We start from the raw sequence: 22402 nt of genomic DNA, 5'->3' as shown, positions 1-22402 counted from the left end.
AATCAGCCATGTAAAGATCATGTGATTTTTTTTTTTTTTTTGGACAAGGGTGCAAGATAGAGAATGGTAAAAATAAAGCATAATAATTTGAACATATTACATTTGATGTGCCAAATGAAATTTAATTGAATTTGAATGCCACATGAAGATCTCAAGTAGGAAGCTGAATAACTCTCAAGCTTAGACAAGAGAGGATGGAGATTTAAGTAACAAAAGGAAACTGAGAATGGGCCAGAAAAGCTGGAAGAAAAATAAAAAAAAAAAGAAAAAGAAAAAAGGCCATAGCTTTAAAATAAATTGGTAATCTGGAAGATTAAATTGAGAAAACTCAAGAATACATTTAAAAAAATGTAAACAGATGGAGATCCTGGGAGAAAAGAACATGCCAGAGGATATGGCTGAGGTATCTAATTCCCCACTTAATACTGGTTTGAGAAAAGAAGATCAACACAATGAATAATAGAGAAAGAAAACAATAATAGAAAATTTCCCAAATTCAACTTCAGATTGAGTTCCAAGCAAAACAAACAAACAAACAAACAAGCAAATACAGATCTACTTATAGCCTGATAAAAATTTCAAAAACCAAAGAGGGCAAAAAAATCCAAAGCAGAAAACCATAAAGGGCTACAAATCAGATTAATACTAACACTCTCTTTACCAATTGTAGATATTAAAAGACAATGGAAAATACCTTCGTAATACTGAAAGAGAAGGATTTTGAATTCAAATACTATACCTACTTATATTTCAGGGCCAAATAATACATTTTTAGACATGTAAGCTCCCTGGCAGCTATGTATGACCCAGAGGAAATCAAGCAGGCTAGAAATAAATTAAGTCAGGTTCCATTAGAACCTTTATGCCTTGAAAAGTGACACAGATTGAATGACATAAAATTACATTTCATTTCCTATCAATTCAGTCATACTTGATTCTAGACTGAGTAATACTTTCATAACCATAACATTATAAATACGATTTATTGGTTTTAATTTTTGAATGAACTTATAGAAAAACAGCCCAAGACAACTGTAGCCATTTAATAGAAAGTACATGTCATAAACTCTTGTAAAAGTTTTTAACTGAACAATAAAACCGATAGGTGAAAGTTTTATAATAAGCAACCATTAAATTTTTACCTAAAACTGAAAAATCAAAGAATAAAGAAAAGACTTATACTGGTGCTTCCAAAGAGCTAAAAAGAGAAACCTGTAACAACAGTTTCCTCTGCAGACTATCAGATCCTGTGCCTTTATTAGAAATGGCTATAAAACTGACTCAGTTTTCTAACAATCTACATGAACATCTAAGAAGGAATCAGAGTTTTCAGAAGAAAATAATAATCACTAAAGTTTCACTGAATTTCAACTTTTTCTAGGCATTCGTTACATGTTTTCACTCATTTAATACTCATCTCAAATGTACAGGAGGTACTATTATGATGCCCGGTTTATACGTGAAGAAACTACAGCACAGGGAGATTTTAACACTTCCATAAACACAGCTTCCATTTCACAAGTCAGAATCTGAACCTATGAGGTCTGGCTTCATGGGAGAAAAGGTAGTTACTATAGAAAGACAATTATTCCTAGTGCTAAGTGCATAAAGAAGTATCAGTGAATACATTAAATAATATTTATAATTTGTAACAGAATCAGCTCCATGATTGTACCTATCCTGCGGCTATCTTATAATTTAAACACATTTTTCCCCTTGTCCACAGAGATAAAACATGAGAGACTGAGTCAAATGTCTATATTTGGGACATCTCTGACAAAACAACATCACAGAAAGCTAAATTACATACCCAAAATTAATTGGAAGGTAGTTTGTGTAAATTTTAATTAGTCCCCTAGTATCTAGAGATTCCTGCTTTCTTTTCAGAGGTATATGATCAGTATTTTTATCATTTTGAACTAATTATTTTTATTTTTCTAATAACTTTATAATTTCATGTTTAAAAGTATTTTCCCATAACTTTACATGGACCAACAGACATCAGGGTCTTTTACGGATCTCCAAGAAAAGCATCATTTAGTATGTTCTGATTAAAAATGGATTTTAAGTAGCTAAACCTGTGGATTCAAATGAACTGAATCTAAACTATTTAAATTATGCTTTATATATTGTAGGATCTGACAATAAGAATAGAACATTTTTCTAACTTTTTAACTATATTACATTTGGCAAGTTACCTTCTATCAAGCATCAAAAAGATTACAGGTTTTCTTTTTTTTGTTAAGATTTTATTTATTTATTTGACAGAGAGAGATCACAAGTAGGCCGAAGAGGCAGAGAGAGAGGGGGAAGCAAGCTCCCCACTGAGCAGAGAGCCCAATGCAGGGCTCGATTCTCGGACCCTGAGACCATGACCCGAGCCGAAGGCAGAGGCTTAACCCACTGCACCACCCAGGTGCCCCAAGATTACAGGTTTTCAAGTAATTTACAACATTTTCTTTTTAGGTTTTCACCAGGAAATATTGAAATATACAATAAATACACTCCAATAAAAATTTTTTTTTGAGAATTTATTTATTTGACAGAGAGAGATCACAAGTAGGCAGAGTGGCAGGCAGAGAGAGAGAGGGGAGGAAGCAGGCTCCCCATTGGGCAGAGAGCCCGATGCGGGACTCGATGCCAGGACCCTGAGATCATGACCTGAGCCGAAGGCAGAGGCTTAATCCACTGAGCCACCTAGGCGCCCCCCAATAAAAATTTTTAAAAGAAGAAACATACAATAGAAACATACTAAGTAGTATGAATCTAAAGTCAAAAGGAGAGCCGTAAATGTGTTATGCACTACATATTAGAGAGCATGAGTTAATCCAGAAACCGAATGGACTGACAAAGTATGCAGAATTGCCTAGAGCAGGTACTGAACCTTGGTCAAAGCTGCGAGATATACTAACCAGGGAAAAAAGGTGTTTTGCAAATAGGGGTCCATGAGCTGTTTCAAGGCAAGACAGACTAACCTGTCAAAGTTGTTTGGTAATAATCACTGGATTTATTTCTTCTACCTCAATTTTGAGGAGTCCAGGGGTTTTCAATGATTTTAATGAGAAATCCCTACCACACACAGACTTTGGACTTCTTGGTACCAAGATGCTCCATGCACACGCCCGTGGTGGTTTAGCATCTGGAGACCAGCAAGTCCTGCGAGGCCCAGAAGAGGGATGATATAGAAGACTGTGTCTTGAGTTCACCATGCCCACCCTGTTAATGCTTATCTTTCCCCTGCTGTTGCTGTGTTGCATTATTTCTGACTATGAACTACTTAAGGAGTCTTTTCTTAATCAATTACATTAAGTGATTACATGATATTAGCACAGTACTTATCCTGAGTGCTTAGTTTTTAAATGACATCAGTAAAATGAAGGAAATAGTCATTGTTTACTGACACTTTGAGTCAGTCCTAGACTTCCAGTCCCCCAGGACCCCTCACCTGGTTTGAGCTGAACTACTTCTTAACTCATAAAAATGATGCAGAGTTGAAAAACATATAAGCCTTAAAAATTATCACATTAAAATACCTGTAATTTCTCTAGTGTGTTAAAAAATATCATAGTAATGGAGTCTTTTGTTAGTAGTATTAGTTCATAAACTCAGGTATTATAATTTAAAGTTTCATAAAATAAAGCAGACTGAGGTCAGATGGGAAATGATTCTCTGTAAGGGCAGACGAAGTCACAAAATTCACTGTGTGATTTTGATGCATATCCAAATCCTGGTACGAATTTCATATACATTTCCAGGAAATAAGTAAAAATCTTGACCTCTAATGCTTCAGAAATAATCACCAACCAAATCTCAGTTTCATTTTTCTCATCACTTCTAGCTTCCTATCTTTCTCCCACTTGTATCTTTAGAGCCATGGCTTCCACACATTCCTCCCAGATATGTGCTTAGTAGTTAGGAAAAATACCAAACTAAATTTACTAATTTTTCAGATATCCCTTTTTGAAAATAAATTTCAGTAACCACTAAATGTGATAGCTAAGTCACCAATGAATAAGAAATATAAAACCATGCATATTTTAAATTCTCAGGTTTAAAAAGTTCATTAAAAACACAGGTCTAGTTTTTGTATCCTGTTATTGTATTAATGCTTTATGAAGAACTACCACCTAAATTATATTCACAGAACTCCAATATTACTTTTGATAAGTTAAAATTGAGAAAAGACTTACTCCTTATATTCCATTAACTAAGACCCTGGGCTAAACAATTTGGGGGTATAAGGAGGGGTAAAGGTCCCATTTTAATATCAAGATTTGTGCAAAGTGAATGAGGAAATAAATGTATGCCTTTAAAAGATGAAAGTAATATTCTGTAATCTCAAGGTTAAAAAAGTAGTATGAATGATGAATGCTACCAGGAAGAGAGACCACTAGGGGATATGGAGGTCAAGGAGGATTTCTTGGAGGGTAAAGGAGTTGAAATATGTTCCTCAAGATAAGTAGGTTCTAAACAGAAGACCATATCTTAAACAGAAGAAATGACAGAGAGAAAGGCACAATAATAAAACAATAACTCAAGTCACATTTGAAGGAATATGGATACCCCAGTGTGACTGTACCAAAGCATGAATACAGGGAGAGGTACGTGATAAGACTGGGTGACGAAAGATTTTAATACCAGGATATAGAGCTTCGATGTTGTACAGAATGGGGGGGCCACTGAAGGTGTCTGAAGAGGAGAGGCACGTGACGGATGTGGAATTATCGTTTCTACCCAAAGGTCCCAGATCTTCCAGGACTTGAGTTACACAGAATGAGTTCATTCCTTTTGCTACAATAGCCCTTCCTAGATTTGAAAACTGCTATTATTTTCCTCCACTCAGAGGAAGTATACAAAGGACAGACTGAAAAAGGGAGAGACTAAAATCCGGAGATAGCTGAGATGCCATTTGTAATTTATAGGAGGCTTGAAATAAAAAAGGATGGCTATGATTTCATGGAACTAAAAACTTCCTTGCAACTGAAAAATGTTCTTATAAAAAAAGAGAGAAAAAAGAAAAATATTCTTACAACTTGAATGCGTATCTTATTTATTTCACTTTAAAATTCATTTCAAATCTTAATGGGCAGCTTTACAACCAAAGTTCTCTACTGACAGAGGAAAGTGCTGTCTCAAGAAAGGACAGTAATCTGCAGAAAGACAGTCCTGTTTCCTGAGCGAGCCCACCCACGCAGCTCTAAGAGAGCCATCAGACGGTTCTTCCTGTGCTCTTTCCAATTATTTCACACACTTTTTTCAGGACTATGGGTAGTCTTGAAGCATCAACATAGCACCCATAAAAGTCACTGATGCTGTATTCCTTAAACACTTCCTTCAGCATGAAAGGGTATTTTCCAACTGAAAATATCTAAATTCTAAAACTTAAACCCATGTTTGTGCAACATAAAACCCGCTGCAATAAAATCTCCACGTTACCCTCTTTACAGCAATATTGATTCATTGATATTTGGCCATGACACTCTGATGATAACACTAAAACATTTTGATAACTGCCCATACTAATGTCACCTATGTGTTCCTTTGTAGGATTGATGGGAAAATATTAAGACATAAGCAACACAATATTTAAAAATAAATACCCTATGACCAAATAAAATGGATTTCAAACCTTGATCTTAGTTGGCTCAGGACTATTTTCTTATCTGTTTTCTTAGCTACAATTTTCAGAACCCCCAGGACAGATATATATTTCAAGGTTAAAAAGAACGTACCCTCTGTCCTATTAAGTTGGCAGAGTTGCAATTTACCGAAGATTAGTCCTATAAAGTCTATAAAGAGATTTTTTAAATGCATGTATAAACCTCAAATAATTTAGCCAGTTTATCTAAAAACATGTAGCACTGGATATATGTATAATCATTTCAATTTCAATTTACTGTATTACTAGTTTTATTAAAAGGATTTAGAGTCTAAATTCATGTTTGTTGAGGACTTAAGTAGAAATTTTATGCAGTTAGGCATACTAACATAGCTCAGTGATTAACCATATTGAGTCACACTGTACATTTCATATCTTTGTGTCGTCCTAAAATACCATAATTTTTGGTCTTATGTTACACTTGCATAAACCGATTACAATAAAGAAGGAAACATTAAAAATTAAGGCAATTGTTAAGTATTTAGATAAAATCTTCATTGTAATTACATAAAACGATAGGTATAATCTAGAAAACTAAAATATAACAAAATGTTAAATAATAAAATTATATATATATGAAGACACATATTTACCTGACATTGCCCTTGGTGTTTCTGAGAACAGTTGCAGCAAAATTCTGTGTGACACCCACCAAGCTGATTCCATCCACTTCCACAATCTGGTCATTGACTTGTATTCTTTGGAAAGAGGAGAAAAATTAACCACAATTAACTTTTCAATACATGAGTTGGCAAAATACTTGATTTTTACGATACTCTTACTGACCTGAAATTTGTCTTTTATCCACAAGCTCCCAATCTTAGTCAAATACTTAATGTTTTTAAAAGACTGTTTTGAAAAACAGATTGTTTCAAAAAGCAATACTAAATGGAGAGATTCAGGTTACCCAACATTCGTATTCCTATCACAACAAAATTGACAACTGCTAACGTATGACATACTTACATCCTTTCTTGTCCTTAATGAATTACATAAAACCTATAAGATCCAGCTGAAATATGCTGTGGGCTTCCTCCCTAGTCCTTCTTCCCACCTCTACTCTTCAGGAAAAAAACATCAGGAATTGCAGGGAATCCTTCCTATTCAAGTTGTACGCTTAACACAGATAATGCTCATAACTGTATGTATGTGTATATGTGCGCACACATGTATATAAATGTATATGTTTATGTTTAAGAACATATATAGTACTAGTGTTCTTTAATGTTCTATCTTGTTTATTGTTCTTTAATGTTTAGTGTTCTTTATACACATGTTTTATACATACCATTTTTTAAATATTTTATTTTATTTTATTTTATTTTCAGTGTTCCAGGATTCACTGTTTATGCTCCACACCCAGTGCTCCATGCAATACGTGTCCTCCATAATACCCACCACCAGGCTCACCAAACACCCCCCCCCCGCCCCTCCAAAACCCTCAGTTCAGTCTCTCATGGTTTGTCTCCCCCTCAAATTACCCCCAACTCACTTCTCCTCTCCAACTCCCAATGTCCTCCGTGTTATTCCTCATGCTCCACAAGTAAGTGAAACCATATGATAATTGACTCTCTCTGCTTGACTTATTTCACTCAGCATAATCTCCTCCAGTCCTGTCCATGTTGATACAAAAGTTGGGTATTCATCCTTTCTGATGGAGGCATAATACTCCATTGTATATATGGACCATATCTTCTTTATCCATTTGTCCATTGAAGGGCATCTTGGTTCTTTCCGCAGTTGGGTGGCTGTGGCCATTGCTGCTATGAACATTGGGGTACAGATGGCCTTTCTTTTCACTACATCTGTACCTTTGGGGCAAATACCCAGTAGTGCAAATGCAGGGTCATACGGTAGCTCTATTTTTAATTTCTTAAGGAATCTCCACTCTGTTTTCCAAAGTGGCTGCACCAGCTTGCATTCCCACCAACAGTGTAAGAGGGTTCCCTTTCTCCACATCCTCTCCAACACTTGTTGTTTACTGTCTTGTTAATTTTGGCCACTCTAACTGGTGTAAGGTGGTATCTCAATGTGGTTTTGATTTGAATCTCCCTGATGGCTAATGATGATGAACATTTTTTCATGTGTCTGTTAGCCATTTGTATGTCTTCTTTGGAGAAGTGTCTGTTCATGTCTTCTGCCCATTTTTTTTGACGTGATTATCTGTTTTGTGGGGGTTGAGTTTGAGGAGTTCTTTATAGATCTTGGATATCAGCCCGTTGTCTGTGTTGTCATTTGCGAATATCTTCTCCCATTCCGTGGGTTGCCTCCTTGTTTTGTTGACCGTTTCCTTTGCTATGCAGAAGCTTTTGATCTTGATGAAGTCCCAAAAGTTCATTTCCGCTTTTGTTTCCTTTGCCTTTGGAGACATGTCTTGAAAGAAGTTGTTGTGGCCGATGTCAAAGAGGTTACTGCCTATGTTCTCCTCTAGGATTTTGATAGATTCCTGCCTCACGTTAGGTCTCTTATCCATTTCGAGTTTATCTTGGTGTCTGGTGTAAGAGAATGGTCGAGTTTCATTCTTCTATACATAGCTGCCAATTTTCCCCACACCATTTATTAAAGAGACTGTCTTTTTCCCACTGTATATTTTTTCCTGTTTTGTCAAAGATTTTTTGACCGTAGAGTTGAGGGTCCATATCTGGGCTTGCTACATTGTTCCACTGGTCTATGTGTCTGTTTTTGTGCCAGTACCATGCTGTCTTGGTGATCACAGCTTTGTAGTGAAGCTTGAAATCAGGCAACGTGACGCCCCCAGTTTTTTCTTTTTCAGCATTTCCTTAGCAGTTCGAGGGCTCTTCTGATTCTATACAAATTTTAGGATTGTTTGTTCCAGCTCGTTGAAAAATGCCGGTGGAATTTTGATTGGGGTGGCATTGAAAGTATAGATGGCTCTAGACAGTATAGACATTTTAACAATGTTTATTCTTCTGACCCGTGAGCATGGAATGCTCTTCCATCTTTTTGTGTCTTCTTCAATTTCTTTCATGAGTGTTCTGTAGTTCTTCAAGTACAGATCCTTTACTCTTTGGTTAGGTTTATTCCCAGGTATCTTATGGTACTTGGTGCTATAGTAAATGGAATCAATACTCTAATTTCCCTTTCTATATTTTCATTGTTAGTGTATAAGAAAGCAACTGATTTCTGTACATTGATTTTGTATCCTACCACATTACTGAATTATTGTATGAGTTCTAGAAGTTTGGGGGTGGAGTCTTTTGGGTTTTCCATATGAAGTATCATGTCATCTGAGAAGAGAGAGAAATTGACTTCTTCTTTGCCAATTTGAATACCTTTTATTTCTTTTTGTTGTCTGATTGCTGTTGCTAGGAGTTCCAGTACTATGTTGAATAACAGTGGTGAGAATGGACATCCTTGTCATGTTGCTGATCGCAAAGGGAAGGCTTATCAGCTTTTCCCCATTGAGGATGATATTCGCTTGGGTTTTTCATAGATAGATTTTATGAAGTTGAGGAATGTTCCTTCTATCCCTATACTTTGAATCGTTTTAATCAGGAATGGATGCTGTATCTTGTCATATGCTTTTTCTGCATCAATTGAGAGGACCATGTGGTTCTTCTCTCTTCTCTTATTGACTTATTCCATCACATTGATTGATTTGCGAATGTTGAACCACCCTTGCATCCAGTGGATAAATCCCACTTGGTCATGGTGGATAATCTTTTTAACGTACTGTTGGATCCTGTAAGCTAGGATCTTGTTGAGAATCGTGGCATCCATATTCATCAGGGATATTGGTCTGAAATTCTCTTTTTTGGTGGGGTCTTTGCCTGGTTTGGGGATCAGGGTGATGCTGGCTTCATAAAGAGTATGGAAGTTTACCTTCTGTTTCTATTTTTTGAAACAGCTTCAAGAGAATAGGTATTATTTCTTCTTTGAATGTTTGGTAGACTTCTCCAGGGAATCTGTCAGGTCCTGGGCTCTTGTTTTTTGGGAGGTTTTTGCTCACTGCTTCAATCACGTTACTAGATATTGGTCTACTCAGGTTGCCAATTTCTTCCTGATTCAGTTTTGGAAGTTCATAGTTTTCTAAGAATGCATCCATTTCATTTAGGTTGCTTAACTTATTGGCATATAACTGTTGATAATAATTTCTGGTGATTGTTTCTATTTTCTTGGTATTAGTCATGATCTCTCCCTTTTCATTTATAATTTTATTAATTTGGATCCTCTCTCTTTTCTTTTGGATTAGTTTGCCCAGTGGTTTATCTATCTTATTGATTCTTTCAAAAAAACGGCTTCTACTTTTATTGATGTGTTCTACTTTATCTCTAGTTTCTATCTCATTGATCTCTGCTCTAATCTTGATTATTTCCCTTCTTGTGTGTGAGGTTGGCTTAATTTGTTGTTGATTCTCCAGTTCTTTAAGGTATAAAGAGAGCTGGTATATTCTGGATTTTTCCAGAAAAATGGGACGCTTGGATGGCTATGTATTTCCCCCTAGGACCACCTTTACCATATCCCATAGGTTTTGGACCAAAGTGTCTTCATTCTCATTGGTTTCCATGAATTGTTTAATTTCTTATTTGGTTTCCTGGCTGATCCAAACATTCTTACGCAAGGTGGTCTTTAGCTTCCAAGTGTTTGAATTCCTTCCAAGCTTTTTCTTGTGGTTGAGTTCCAGTTTCAAAGCATTGTGGTCTGAGAATATGCAGGGAATAATCTCAGTCTTTTGGTATTGGTTGAGCCCTGATTTGTGACCCAGGATGTAGTCTATTCTGGAGAAAGTTCCATGTGCACTCGAGAAGAGTGAGAATTCTGTTGTTTTAGGGTGGAATGTTCTGTATATATCTATGAGGTCCATCTGGTCCAATGAGTAGAGAGCCCAGATATGGACCCTCAACTCTACGGTCAAAAAATCTTTGACAAAACAGGAAAAAATATACAGTGGGAAAAAGACAGTCTCTTTAATAAATGGTGTGGGGAAAATTGGCAGCTATGTATAGAAGAATGAAACTCGACCATTCTCTTACACCAGACACCAAGATAAACTCGAAATGGATAAGAGACCTAACGTGAGGCAGGAATCTATCAAAATCCTAGAGGAGAACATAGGCAGTAACCTCTTTGACATCGGCCACAACAACTTCTTTCAAGACATGTCTCCAAAGGCAAAGGAAACAAAAGCGGAAATGAACTTTTGGGACTTCATCAAGATCAAAAGCTTCTGCATAGCAAAGGAAACGGTCAACAAAACAAGGAGGCAACCCACGGAATGGGAGAAGATATTCGCAAATGACAACACAGACAACGGGCTGATATCCAAGATCTATAAAGAACTCCTCAAACTCAACCCCCACAAAACAGATAATCACGTCAAAAAAAATGGGCAGAAGACATGAACAGACACTTCTCCAAAGAAGACATACAAATGGCTAACAGACACATGAAAAAATGTTCATCATCATTAGCCATCAGGGAGATTCAAATCAAAACCACATTGAGATACCACCTTACACCAGTTAGAGTGGCCAAAATTAACAAGACAGTAAACAACAAGTGTTGGAGAGGATGTGGAGAAAGGGAACCCTCTTACACTGTTGGTGGGAATGCAAGCTGGTGCAGCCACTTTGGAAAACAGAGTGGAGATTCCTTAAGAAATTAAAAATAGAGCTACCGTATGACCCTGCATTTGCACTACTGGGTATTTGCCCCAAAGGTACAGATGTAGTGAAAAGAAAGGCCATCTGTACCCCAATGTTCATAGCAGCAATGGCCACAGCCACCCAACTGCGGAAAGAACCAAGATGCCCTTCAATGGACAAATGGATAAAGAAGATATGGTCCATATATACAATGGAGTATTATGCCTCCATCAGAAAGGATGAATACCCAACTTTTGTATCAACATGGACAGGACTGGAGGAGATTATGCTGAGTGAAATAAGTCAAGCAGAGAGAGTCAATTATCATATGGTTTCACTTACTTGTGGAGCATGAGGAATAACACGGAGGACATTGGGAGTTGGAGAGGAGAAGTGAGTTGGGGGTAATTTGAGGGGGAGACAAACCATGAGAGACTGAACTGAGGGTTTTGGAGGGGCGGGGGGGGGTGTTTGGTGAGCCTGGTGGTGGGTATTATGGAGGACACGTATTGCATGGAGCACTGGGTGTGGAGCATAAACAGTGAATCCTGGAACACTGAAAATAAAATAATATTTATTAGAAAAAAAGTTTTAACATTTTGCCATTCTGCATTTAGGTTGTTAACTACCTGGAACTTATTTTTTATTATAATATGTGTTAGCAATCGATTTTTATGTTTTCCAAGTGTTATAAATAAATACCTTAACAACATTTTTACTAAGAGTTCATTTTTCCTCCACTGATTTGTAGTGCTGCATCTGTCTGGGTTTCAAATGTGCATCAACATGTTTTGGGTTTTCTATTAGTTTCTACTTGTATATCTCTGCACACTCTATCGCTTCCTAATTAGTTTTGACATTTCATAGGATAATTCCCTCCACCTTGTTCATTGTCCTCAAATTTTTCTACTCTATTCTTGAGCCTTTTCACTGCATAATTAGTTTTAGACTTACTTGCCGAGTTCTCTAAAAACACTCGTTGAGGTCTTAATAAAATCATACTAATTTTTAGATTAGTTTGGAGAACAGTGACATCTTTATCATATTGATGCTTCCCATCAATAAACCTTGTGCCACTATAATAACTCTGGACAAGTGCTGGGTGTATCATATGTTTTTGCTATCTGTTAAGAAGAGTTATTTAAAGCTTGAAAATAAGAATAAAAAGAAGAGTAACCTGTCTTTTCAATATGATTAAGGTGCATATTTAGCAGGTCCACCCAAGGATAATTTGGGGGAACGTATTTTCATTGATCCACTGTTTAAAATTGATTAAAATCCTGGATATACTTAAGTTGCATATTAATTTGCAGATTTTTTCTGTCTGGAATAAATTCAGGTACTTTCCTTCTGTTAGAAAAGATAATCCCATAGGCCATGGTTTATTTCCCTGTAGAATATTAACTAGCTTATATCTAACTTAGTAATGTTATTCTAATACTACTTTATTAACTTGCCTTTAACTACATACTTCCTAAATGTCCTTTGAATCACATTTACCACATCTCATTGGTTCTCTCATTAATTAGTGAGTTAAGTCTAATCTGTGTTCATTTTATATGTATGAAAGTCATTTTTTTAACTCTCTGAATATTAGCCTATGATGGCTTCGGAGCTTCTACCCGAGGTGCCAGAGTGGATTCACAAAGCCAGAGCAACTGTTCCCACAGAAATACACGCTGTGGGCTGGTTAAGCCCCTGCATAATTGCTTGGGGCCCAGACGGATTCTAAAGCAGCAACGGAGCACTATCTTTGTTAACACGGCTTTTTCCTAATGTAGTATAGTATTGAACTTTTTTCTGGCTTTGGCCATTTTGGTTCTGGATCGAGTTTGCTCTAAACAACAACAATGAAGAATAATCCCCCACTGGTAGCAGCAATGAATAGGAGTGAAATTTTATATTCTGACCACCCGAGACAGCTATTGGGGTTATAGGGATCTATTATCTCTCATGGGAGAGATGATTAAAAAAAATTTTGAGTTACTATTCTTTTTTTTTTTTTTGTCTGTTTGCGGGCTTCAACTATTTCATAAAAAAATTTCCTTAACACTAGGAAGGAAAATAGCCCTTTGAAATCTTGACTGGTGAGTTTTTGTATTTCTTTGATTACTTAATGCTGTTTCTGAGGTTGCAGAACTGAAGTGACAAATTCTCTGTGTTGCTGTAACTGAGAAAAGCCGTTATCTCTCACTGTGTATGCATGAAATATGTTCCTAACACAGAAGGGTATTCATAAATTAAATTATAAAGTCTTGGAAGTTAAAGGAGTGATAACCTGGTTCACAGAGAATAGCAAGCACTCTCATAAATCTTATATTCTAGTATCTAATGAAAAGTTCAAACATGCTAGACATTTAAGAAAAAAATCTTAAAGATTCTGCTAGAAGCTCAACAATATTTTAATAGAAAGCCCAGTTCACATAGTAAAAGTGAATCTTCAGACAAGTAAGACTAATTTAATAATTTTGGTTTAAGATATATACCTATGTTTTCTCCATGATTTTGTAAAGGTATGGGTTTGTATTTTCCAAATGAAGAGATTAATCTGAACTTCCTAATATTCTGATATGGATACTGATCAGATTAACAGTACTCCTATATAAAGCTTAAGATGTGTAGGAAAATTAGATTGTGTTTAACTAAACTGAATCATAATTCTGACAAACTTTTATATTGATGATAATTATGTTTTATAGAGTGTCAGCTTAAAACACTATTTCCCAGATTTTTAGTTATCTCCAACGCTTTGGCCATAAAAGCATAGCTTTTAATATATACAACTCTGCTTACATTAAAATGTTACAAAGTTACAAAAAAATAAATAAAAAATAAAATGTTACAAAGTTACTCTAGCTTTGCATCATGTTAAGGAATGTGTTTATCTCCACATGTTAAGAAGATGTAAAATTGGTGTGTGTGGCTGCAGAAAATGATAGCTGCTAGTCTGGTATTGCCTGTGCGTGATGGACAATCATTAGCAAGTCCCCATCCACCTGCAAAGGTTGTTAACTAGAAGTTGGTTAAGTAAGCTGTAAGTTAAGTGTAATATGGATAATTGAGATGATGCTAGCAGCAACAGTGACAGAAAAAAATATAATTGTGTGGATGAGGTAATGGGATGAAATTTTTTTGGTGGGGGGGAAAGGATAACAAGTTAGATCTACAGTATCAGCCTGTTTTAGTATATGAGAGAACATAATGAAAATCAAAACTGGAGTATAAAGCAAGTTGAAGAAGGTTTGAAGAAGTGATTTTTATTTATTTTTATTTGCCTTGATCTATACCATCCGAGTCCAAAAAGAAGATATAAAATGAGCTGGATTTTTTATAAAATGCATTCAGTCTTGAAGGACGGACTGAATTATATTATCCATAATATGATTTAGAAGAAAAGAGAATAGTTTTTCTACTACTAGAGTTATGCAGAGTGAGCCAATTCCTATTTCCATGATGGTCCTTCATATATTTGAAAACTGCTATTATGTTCCTCCATTAGGGTTAAGGATGAGAAGAGACTGAAGAAGGGAAAAATTAAAATCAGGAAGACAGTTAAGAAGCTGTTTGCAATTTGTAAAAAGCTTGAAATGTGGGGCACCTGGGTGGCTCAGTGGGTTAAAGCCTCTGCCTTCAGCTCAGGTCATGATCCCAGGGTCCTGGGATCGAGCCCCGCATTGGGCTCTCTGCTCAGTGGAGAGCCTGCTTCTTCCTCTCTCTCTCTCTGCCTGCCTCTCTGCCTACTTCTGTCAAATAAATAAATAAAATCTTAAAAAAAAAAAAAGCTTGAAATGTTAACAACACAAAATGATGAATGAGAACTCCTTTTACTTCATACCCTCATCAGCATTTGGTGTTGTTAGTGTTTTGGATTTTGGCCATTCTTATAGGTGTAATGGTATCTCATCATTGTTTTAACATGCAATAACTCACAGATTGGGAGAAAACATTTATATACCATATATCTGATATGGGACTTGTGTCTACAGCATTATAAAGATAGTTACAACCCAAGTCACAAAAAGACAATCCACTTTAAAAATCAAGTCAAAGAAAGATAATGTAGGATCTCACTTATACGTAGAATCTAAAAACCAAAACAAACAAATAAACCAAATACAAGGCTCACAGATACAGAGAACAGACTGGTGGTTGCCATAGGGTAGGGAGGTGGGGTGTGGACAGAATGACTGAAGGGGGGTCAGCAGGTACAAACCTCCAGCTACAAAATAAATCAGTCATGGGGATGTAATCTACAGCATGGTGACTACAGTTAATAATATTAACTGTAAGTTAAGTATTGCATATTTGAAAGCTGCTATGAGAGTATGTCTTGAAAGTCCTCATCACAAGAAAAAAAAGGAAAAAAAATTATAACTATGTCTAGTGATGAATGTTAATTAGATTTACCATGGTTATCATTTCACAATGTATACAAGTCATTATGTTGTACACCTGAAACTAATATAATGTTACATGTCAATTATACCTTAAGAGAAAAAAAGTGGGCAAAGGATCTGAACAGGCATTTCACCAAAGAAGATACCCAAATGGCCAAGAAGCACATGGAAAAGATCCTTGACATCAACAGCTATCAGGGAAATGCAAATCAAAACTAAAATAAGATGCCCCTTCACACCCACTCAGAGATGATTATGATCAAAAGACAGATAATAACAAGTGTTCATGAGGACGTGGAGAAATTGTAACCCTCATACATTACCAGAGGCAATGTAACATGGTGCAGCTACTTTGGAAAACCATCCAGCAGTTCCTCAAAAGGTTAAACATAAAGTTACCATGTAACCCAGAAACTGCACTGTTAGGTATATGCCAAGAAAAATAAGGACATGTCCACACAAAAATTTGTACATAAGCAGCATTATTGATAATAGTGAAAAAGCAGAAACAACCCAAATATCCATCAACTGATGTCAGAATAAACAAAATGAGGTATATTTGTTCAATAGAATATTATTTGGAAATGAAAAGGAAGGAAATGTGATACCTGCTACAACATGGATAAACCTTGAAAGCATTATGCTAGTGAAAAAAAAGTTGGTCACAAAAGACCAATATATATTGCATGATTCCATTTATATGAAATGTCCAGAAAAGGCAAATCTCTACAGACAGAAAGTAGATTAGTGCCTAAAGCCGGGAGAAGAGGGAGGAGTTGGGAGAAAAGGAAAATGATTGTAAATGGATATGAAGTTTCTTTCGGGAGTGATCAAAGTGTGCTAAAATTAATTGGTGACACATGTTTTGAATATTCTGGAAACCAATGAATTCTATAATTAAATAAATGAACTGTATGGTTTGTGAATTATATCAATAAAATGTTAAAAATTCATCTTAAAGAACAACTTTATCCAAAACACCACCAGCTTTGTCATTCCCATAAAATATATTTCTAAATCACTTAGTGTAGCTATCAAGTTTCTTCAGCACTGGGTCTTAATCTAATTCTGACATTTTTATCCCACATTATCCTTCTTGATATTTAATCTTATTATCATTTGTCCCCATCTGCCTCCACCCTTCACCATGCACAAGACTAGAGTACTGTACCTCTAAGAAATAGGAATGGTGCTGAAGTTTAAGAACCTTTGGTTGGTAATTGGGCTAGAGGGTGGGCTCCTTAAATATTAATAAGTAGATCAAATATTATAGTGAATTAATAATTCTAGTATACAGCATATGTTTCCCTTCTTCCCATTTGATCTAAGTGGTTGAGGGACACAACTCTGTTCTCCCATAGAGCAGGTCCAGGACCACTTTTTTCTTTCTTTCTTTCCTTTTTTTTTTTTTAAAAGATTTTATTTACTTATTTGAGAGGGAGAGATTGAGAGAGATTGAGAGAACAAGCATGAGGAGGGGTAGAGGGAGAAGCAGACCCCTGAGGAGCCGGGAGCCCAACTTGGTACTTGATCCCAGGACCCTGAGATCATGACCTGATCCAAAGGGAATGGTATTTCAATGCTGTTTTAATTTGCACTCACTGATGACTAGGGATTTTGAACATGTTTTCATATGCTATTGGCCATACATATATTCTTCTCGGTGAAATGGCTGTCAAATCTTTGGTCCGTAATTTTAAAAATCAGGTTGCTGTTATTTCCTTGTAAATGTTCTTCATATTCTGTATGTGTGTTTTGCAAATATTTTCTCCTTACCTGTAACTGTGTCTCTCAAAGTAAAAAAAAGTTGTGATTTTTAATGAAATTCAATTTGCCAGTTTTTTCTTTGATGGTCCGAACTTTTTGTGAGCTGTCTCAGAAACCTTTATTTACTGTGACGATACAAAGATTTTCACCTATGCGTTCTTTTAGAGGTTTCATGGTTTGAACTCTAACATCTAGATCTATGATTGATTTTGATTAATTAATCAAAGTTAATTAATTATGGTGTGATAACATTTGTGCTCAGGTATTTTTTCTCCCCATATGGATAGCTGATTCTTTTTCTGCTAGTTGTTGAAAAGACTGTACATTTTAGCACTGAGTTATCCTGGCACTTTTATTGAAAGTCAACGACTACATATGTCTCAATCTATTGCTTACTTTCTATTCCACATTTTTTATTTTATACCAATATCACATAGTCTTGGTTACTAAGGCTTCATAATAAGTCTTATAAAATCAGATAAGATCAGTCCTCTAACATTATTCTTTTTCAGAATTTTTATTCTAGGTCTCTCGCATTTCCATATGCATTTTAGAACCAGCTAACCAATTTCTTTAAAAAAAAAAAATGCCCACTGGGATTTTAACTGATATTTCTTTGAATCTACAGATGAATACAAGGACATGTGACATCTTAACAATATTGACAACACCTGTTATAAACATTGCATATGTATCCATTTATTTACCTAGCGTATATCCTATTACCATCAGCTAGTATCAACTCGACTACATTTTCATTTTTGTCCAACAACTCCCTCACATAACTAAGAACTGTAAGGCAAGCCGTATCCTAAAAAGACTGTTCACTTTCCTGCCTTTGTATCCTCTATGAAACATGTGCCCATATATCCCTTCGTCTTCTCAAAAGCTTTCTCCTAAAAGCCCAGCTCAAATGTTAACTTCTCTTTGAGTATTAATCTATTTACCCAAGCCCAGTGATCTCTTCTATCCTTTGAACCTCTTCTATACCATATGTTTTATACCTTCACCTAATGTTACATGTTACCAGATAAATATTTATTATTTCTTGAGGTATAAGGTCTCCCTAACCTTTGCTCCCTAAGCAAAGAGATTGCCAACATCATGGGTCTGACATCTGAGCCCAGAGCAATAATTATATACTGTTCATGTTATTAAACCATTTTGGAGAATGAGAGAAAACAAAGAGTTCCTTTTATGAGTCGTTTATTCTCTGGATAGGACAAAAGTTAAATGTCCACTTTTAGGATAACATTTTTTTTATACACTGCTATTGGTAAGACTCAAAAGAGGCAAATATCCTAATTATTGCCTCCCTTTCCATCATTCTATTTTTACCAGTCTCTTTTCTGTGACAACATCTTCTCTTGGCCAGTTGTCATTTAAGTATTTTTTTCTCAGAGACTGTCTAGAAAACATCTGTCTAGATTAAATTTTACTTAATTTTAGTAGCATTTTTAAAAAACTTTCTATCTTTGTGTCTGTGTACACATAATTTGTGTAATATAATGTAACATTTCCTTGCATTGCTTTATGAAAGTCATTTTGTTGTGTAGGGTTGTGTTTGGAGTGGGGACGTTGAGTTTTAAGTTGATTCTAAACTACTTTCATGGCCAAAATTATGACTTTATTTCTTCCTAACCTTTACATAAAATCTAGTGGAATGCTATCAGGCAGTATACGCTCAACACATGCTTGGACAGCAATAGTTCCTCAATGCTTCTGAATGACCAATGACCGTTGTAAACCCATGGCATTTCTCCAAGAAACATCCATGGCAGTTCAAGTGCCTGATTTACCAGTAGAAATTCTTTCTCTTTCAACTCTTTAAAATATAGTTTGTATTTTGAAACGCCAAGTTAAAGTTGAATCATAGAATTTGAACAATGAACACAGCTGGCCTTTGGGGAAGGGGTGGGAAGTAAAGCTGAAAGGCTCAAACTCTCAAAAGGAATGTCATTGTTATGCTTTTATGGAATGAAAAGGTGGTAAGGTGTTCTAATCAGGCAAGAGCATTTGAGAAGGTAGACATTTTTTAAAAAGATAAAAGTCAAAGATGGGTGCGGGAACTACTAATACTAAGTACAGGACAGAAAAATTCTAAAACGGATTTTCTTTGTAAGCCAATACGTACAGGGCTAGCATTTACGGGGAGGAAATAAAAGTCAAAGCAAAATATAGGTTTTTTACATTGTCAATAGACAGAGTAATTAGAGTTGGAAGAAAATGAGGATGATGATTGTCTTAATGGACAAGAATAAAGGAAGTACAAGCAAGATCAAAGAAATTTCTGAAAATATACATCCTTCTACAGGATAATTTAGATAGAATGCAATGCAACAAATACAATTAGAGGGACATTTCTAAGTACTCTAATCAGAAGGAAGATAGCAAAAGTGCTAGAAAAATATAAGTAGAGAAAATAATAGGCTTGCTTCATTGATTTGATTGATTCATTCAGTCAGTAATTTAGCACGAGTGAGTCAATCCTGACTGTACTCCAAGAAGAGTGAGAGTCACTGGGATATAAATTTGAATGAAGTATGATTCCTGTTTCAGAATATCACACATACACACCCACACACACACAAATATTTGCAGAAGTACAGGGATATGTGTGTATGTTGCAGGAACTGGAGAGATGGAGAGTGTGAAATATTTAAGTAAGTGTGCTAAGAAAGATATGAACAAAATAAGTTCACATTAACAGGGAAGGGCTACTGACTCTGTGAGGTGAGGGTCAAGTGGAACCAGAGCAAAGAAAAAACTGAAAATAGATGGATTCACAATGAAGTCATGGTGTTTTTGCAAATAAGCCAAGAAAGTCATCAGCTATAGTATACAATGCTATCAAAATAAACAAAAAGAAATGGAAAAGTGACCCTCACAAAGACTAGAGATTATTGGAAATTATCTATAGGAAGAGTAACAGAACACACATTAAAAACAAAAGTCACGGGAGATTTGCCCCCAAAAGACTGAATCTTAGAAGTGGCATCAAGCCATTCATACATAGGTTCTAGTGCTTATTGAAAGTCTGGTACCAGCATGCTGCTCTAAAAGTCACCAGAAATACAACTGTGGTCCCTGCTCTTAATGACTTAACCATAAACCTATGGATATTCACTCAATACACATGACATGATGATAAACAAGTAAACCTAAATGCATGTGCTATAGCCCATGACATTCAAGTGTACAGAGGCCAAGAATTCGGCTGGTCTCCCCCAGGGACAGTTGAATGGTTTCAGTGATGAACTGGACACTAAGTTTAACCTTGAAGTAAAAGGTAACACAGTGTTGAGAAAAATACTATTTTGGGTAAGGTAGAGAGTATGAAAGAAGTATGATAGTAAGAAAAGGATTTGGATCCCAGAGTTGCCTAAAGCTAAATTTCAATCCCGAAGCTTCCACTTATTGATGATCTACTGAAAGTCCCCAATGCTCTTTACCATCTGTATGTTGTTTGGTTTTGTTGTTGTTTTGTTTTGTTTTGTTTTGTTTGTATTACGACTTTAAATTGGATAAATTTTAAAAGATTGAAATCATACAAAGTATCTTTTCTGATCACATAAAATGAAAATATAAATCAGTGACAAAAAGAAAACCAGAAAATTAAAAGATATGTGAAATTAAACAACACACTTCTAAACAATCAATGAATCAAAGGAAATTAGTTGTTTCAGGAATACTTTTAAGTCTGTGTGACATAGAGAAATAGAAAAAGCAATGACTGAAAGATAGAAAAAGAAAAGAGCTAGAAAGCAGATGGTAGACTGAGATGCATATTTCTACAAAGTAGCCCTGGGAAGAGAGAAGGAAATCTGCCTTAGAAAAAACCCAGACCTACCCACCCACCCTGCGAGCACACTGAAAGTGAAGGAGAAATAAAGGAGACTGAGGAGTTGAGCTACAGGGTCTCAGGCCCTGGTGGTAAAACAAAGTCAGATCTATGAAAACTGGAAAAGCAATGAACACTTGGAAAAAGTGTTGGGGAATGAGAAATGCCATTTAAGTGCATATCAACACCAAGAGGATAAAACAAATTCACAAGCATTTTCCTAATGCTTAGGAGTTTGCTAGGAGTCAGCAAAATGTATTCTAGTGAAAAGTACATAATATGCAAAAAGCTAAATGTAAATGAACGGTACTATATCTACTATAGTAAACTTTAAGATGTGTAATTGATAGTCTTTTAGAACACATTTTGATTGCCTTATTTTGGCAAATGTTTATTTAGATGCTTTCATTCACTTACCTCAGACCACAGTTTTCTTAATCCCGTTTTATTTTCTAAGATTTATTAATTAATTTGAGAGTGCACACGCAAGTGGGGGAAAGGAATAGAGAGGGAGGGAGAGGGCCAAGCCCACTCCCCACTGAGCCCGGGAGCCTTAAGTGGGACTAGACCCCACAACCCTGAGATCAGAACCTGAGTCAAAATCAAGAGTCAGATGCTTCACCGACTGAGCCACCTAGGCATTCCTTAATCCCATCTTCTATGAAACCTTAAGTTTGTCCAACTATAAATTCCTGAAAAAATTAATTCTTAGTTTAGATAAAGAAGGTCTACTATAACTACCGTGCTGGTTGTAATATTAACAAAAATCTATGTAAAGGGGTTTACACAGTAATTAATGTATAATATGGTCTTAATACATTGTAGTTATAGTAATTATTATTTCAACTAAGATGTGGAGGGAGGCTGGGGAAGGAAACCAGACAATGTACTCTTCTGGACTGAAGCGGACAACTGAATGAGCACTTAAATAACAGGTATTCAAAGTCAGTAAGACATTGTGCTCTGACTGGGGAAAAAAAAAAAAAGGAGCACAACTACACACTATTATTCACCAAGACTATACAAACGAAGTGATAACTGTGGAAGAACAATCTTGGAACAAGGTAAGGATAAACTGGAAAGATCATCTGAAAGAAGCCCCACACAAACATCGGCACAGTAAGAGAAAGAC

At 35.9% G+C, this 22402-nt stretch overlaps 1 protein-coding gene across 14 annotated transcripts in view; it reads right to left on the bottom strand.

Moving 5' to 3' along the window:
- Positions 1-22402, bottom strand: part of PPP1R9A (protein phosphatase 1 regulatory subunit 9A) — a 301623-nt gene that overhangs the window by 105438 nt on the left and 173783 nt on the right. For all 14 annotated transcript variants that reach the window (XM_047694777.1, XM_047694776.1, XM_047694779.1 and 11 more), the window contains one exon: positions 6253-6357. In XM_047694777.1, coding sequence (XP_047550733.1) covers positions 6253-6357 — 105 coding nt within the window. The remainder of the gene's footprint in view (positions 1-6252; positions 6358-22402) is intronic.

This window comes from Lutra lutra, chromosome 11, assembly GCF_902655055.1.
Source record: "Lutra lutra chromosome 11, mLutLut1.2, whole genome shotgun sequence".
Taxonomy (NCBI): domain Eukaryota; kingdom Metazoa; phylum Chordata; class Mammalia; order Carnivora; family Mustelidae; genus Lutra; species Lutra lutra.
This window is presented reverse-complemented; position numbering and strand designations above follow the sequence as displayed.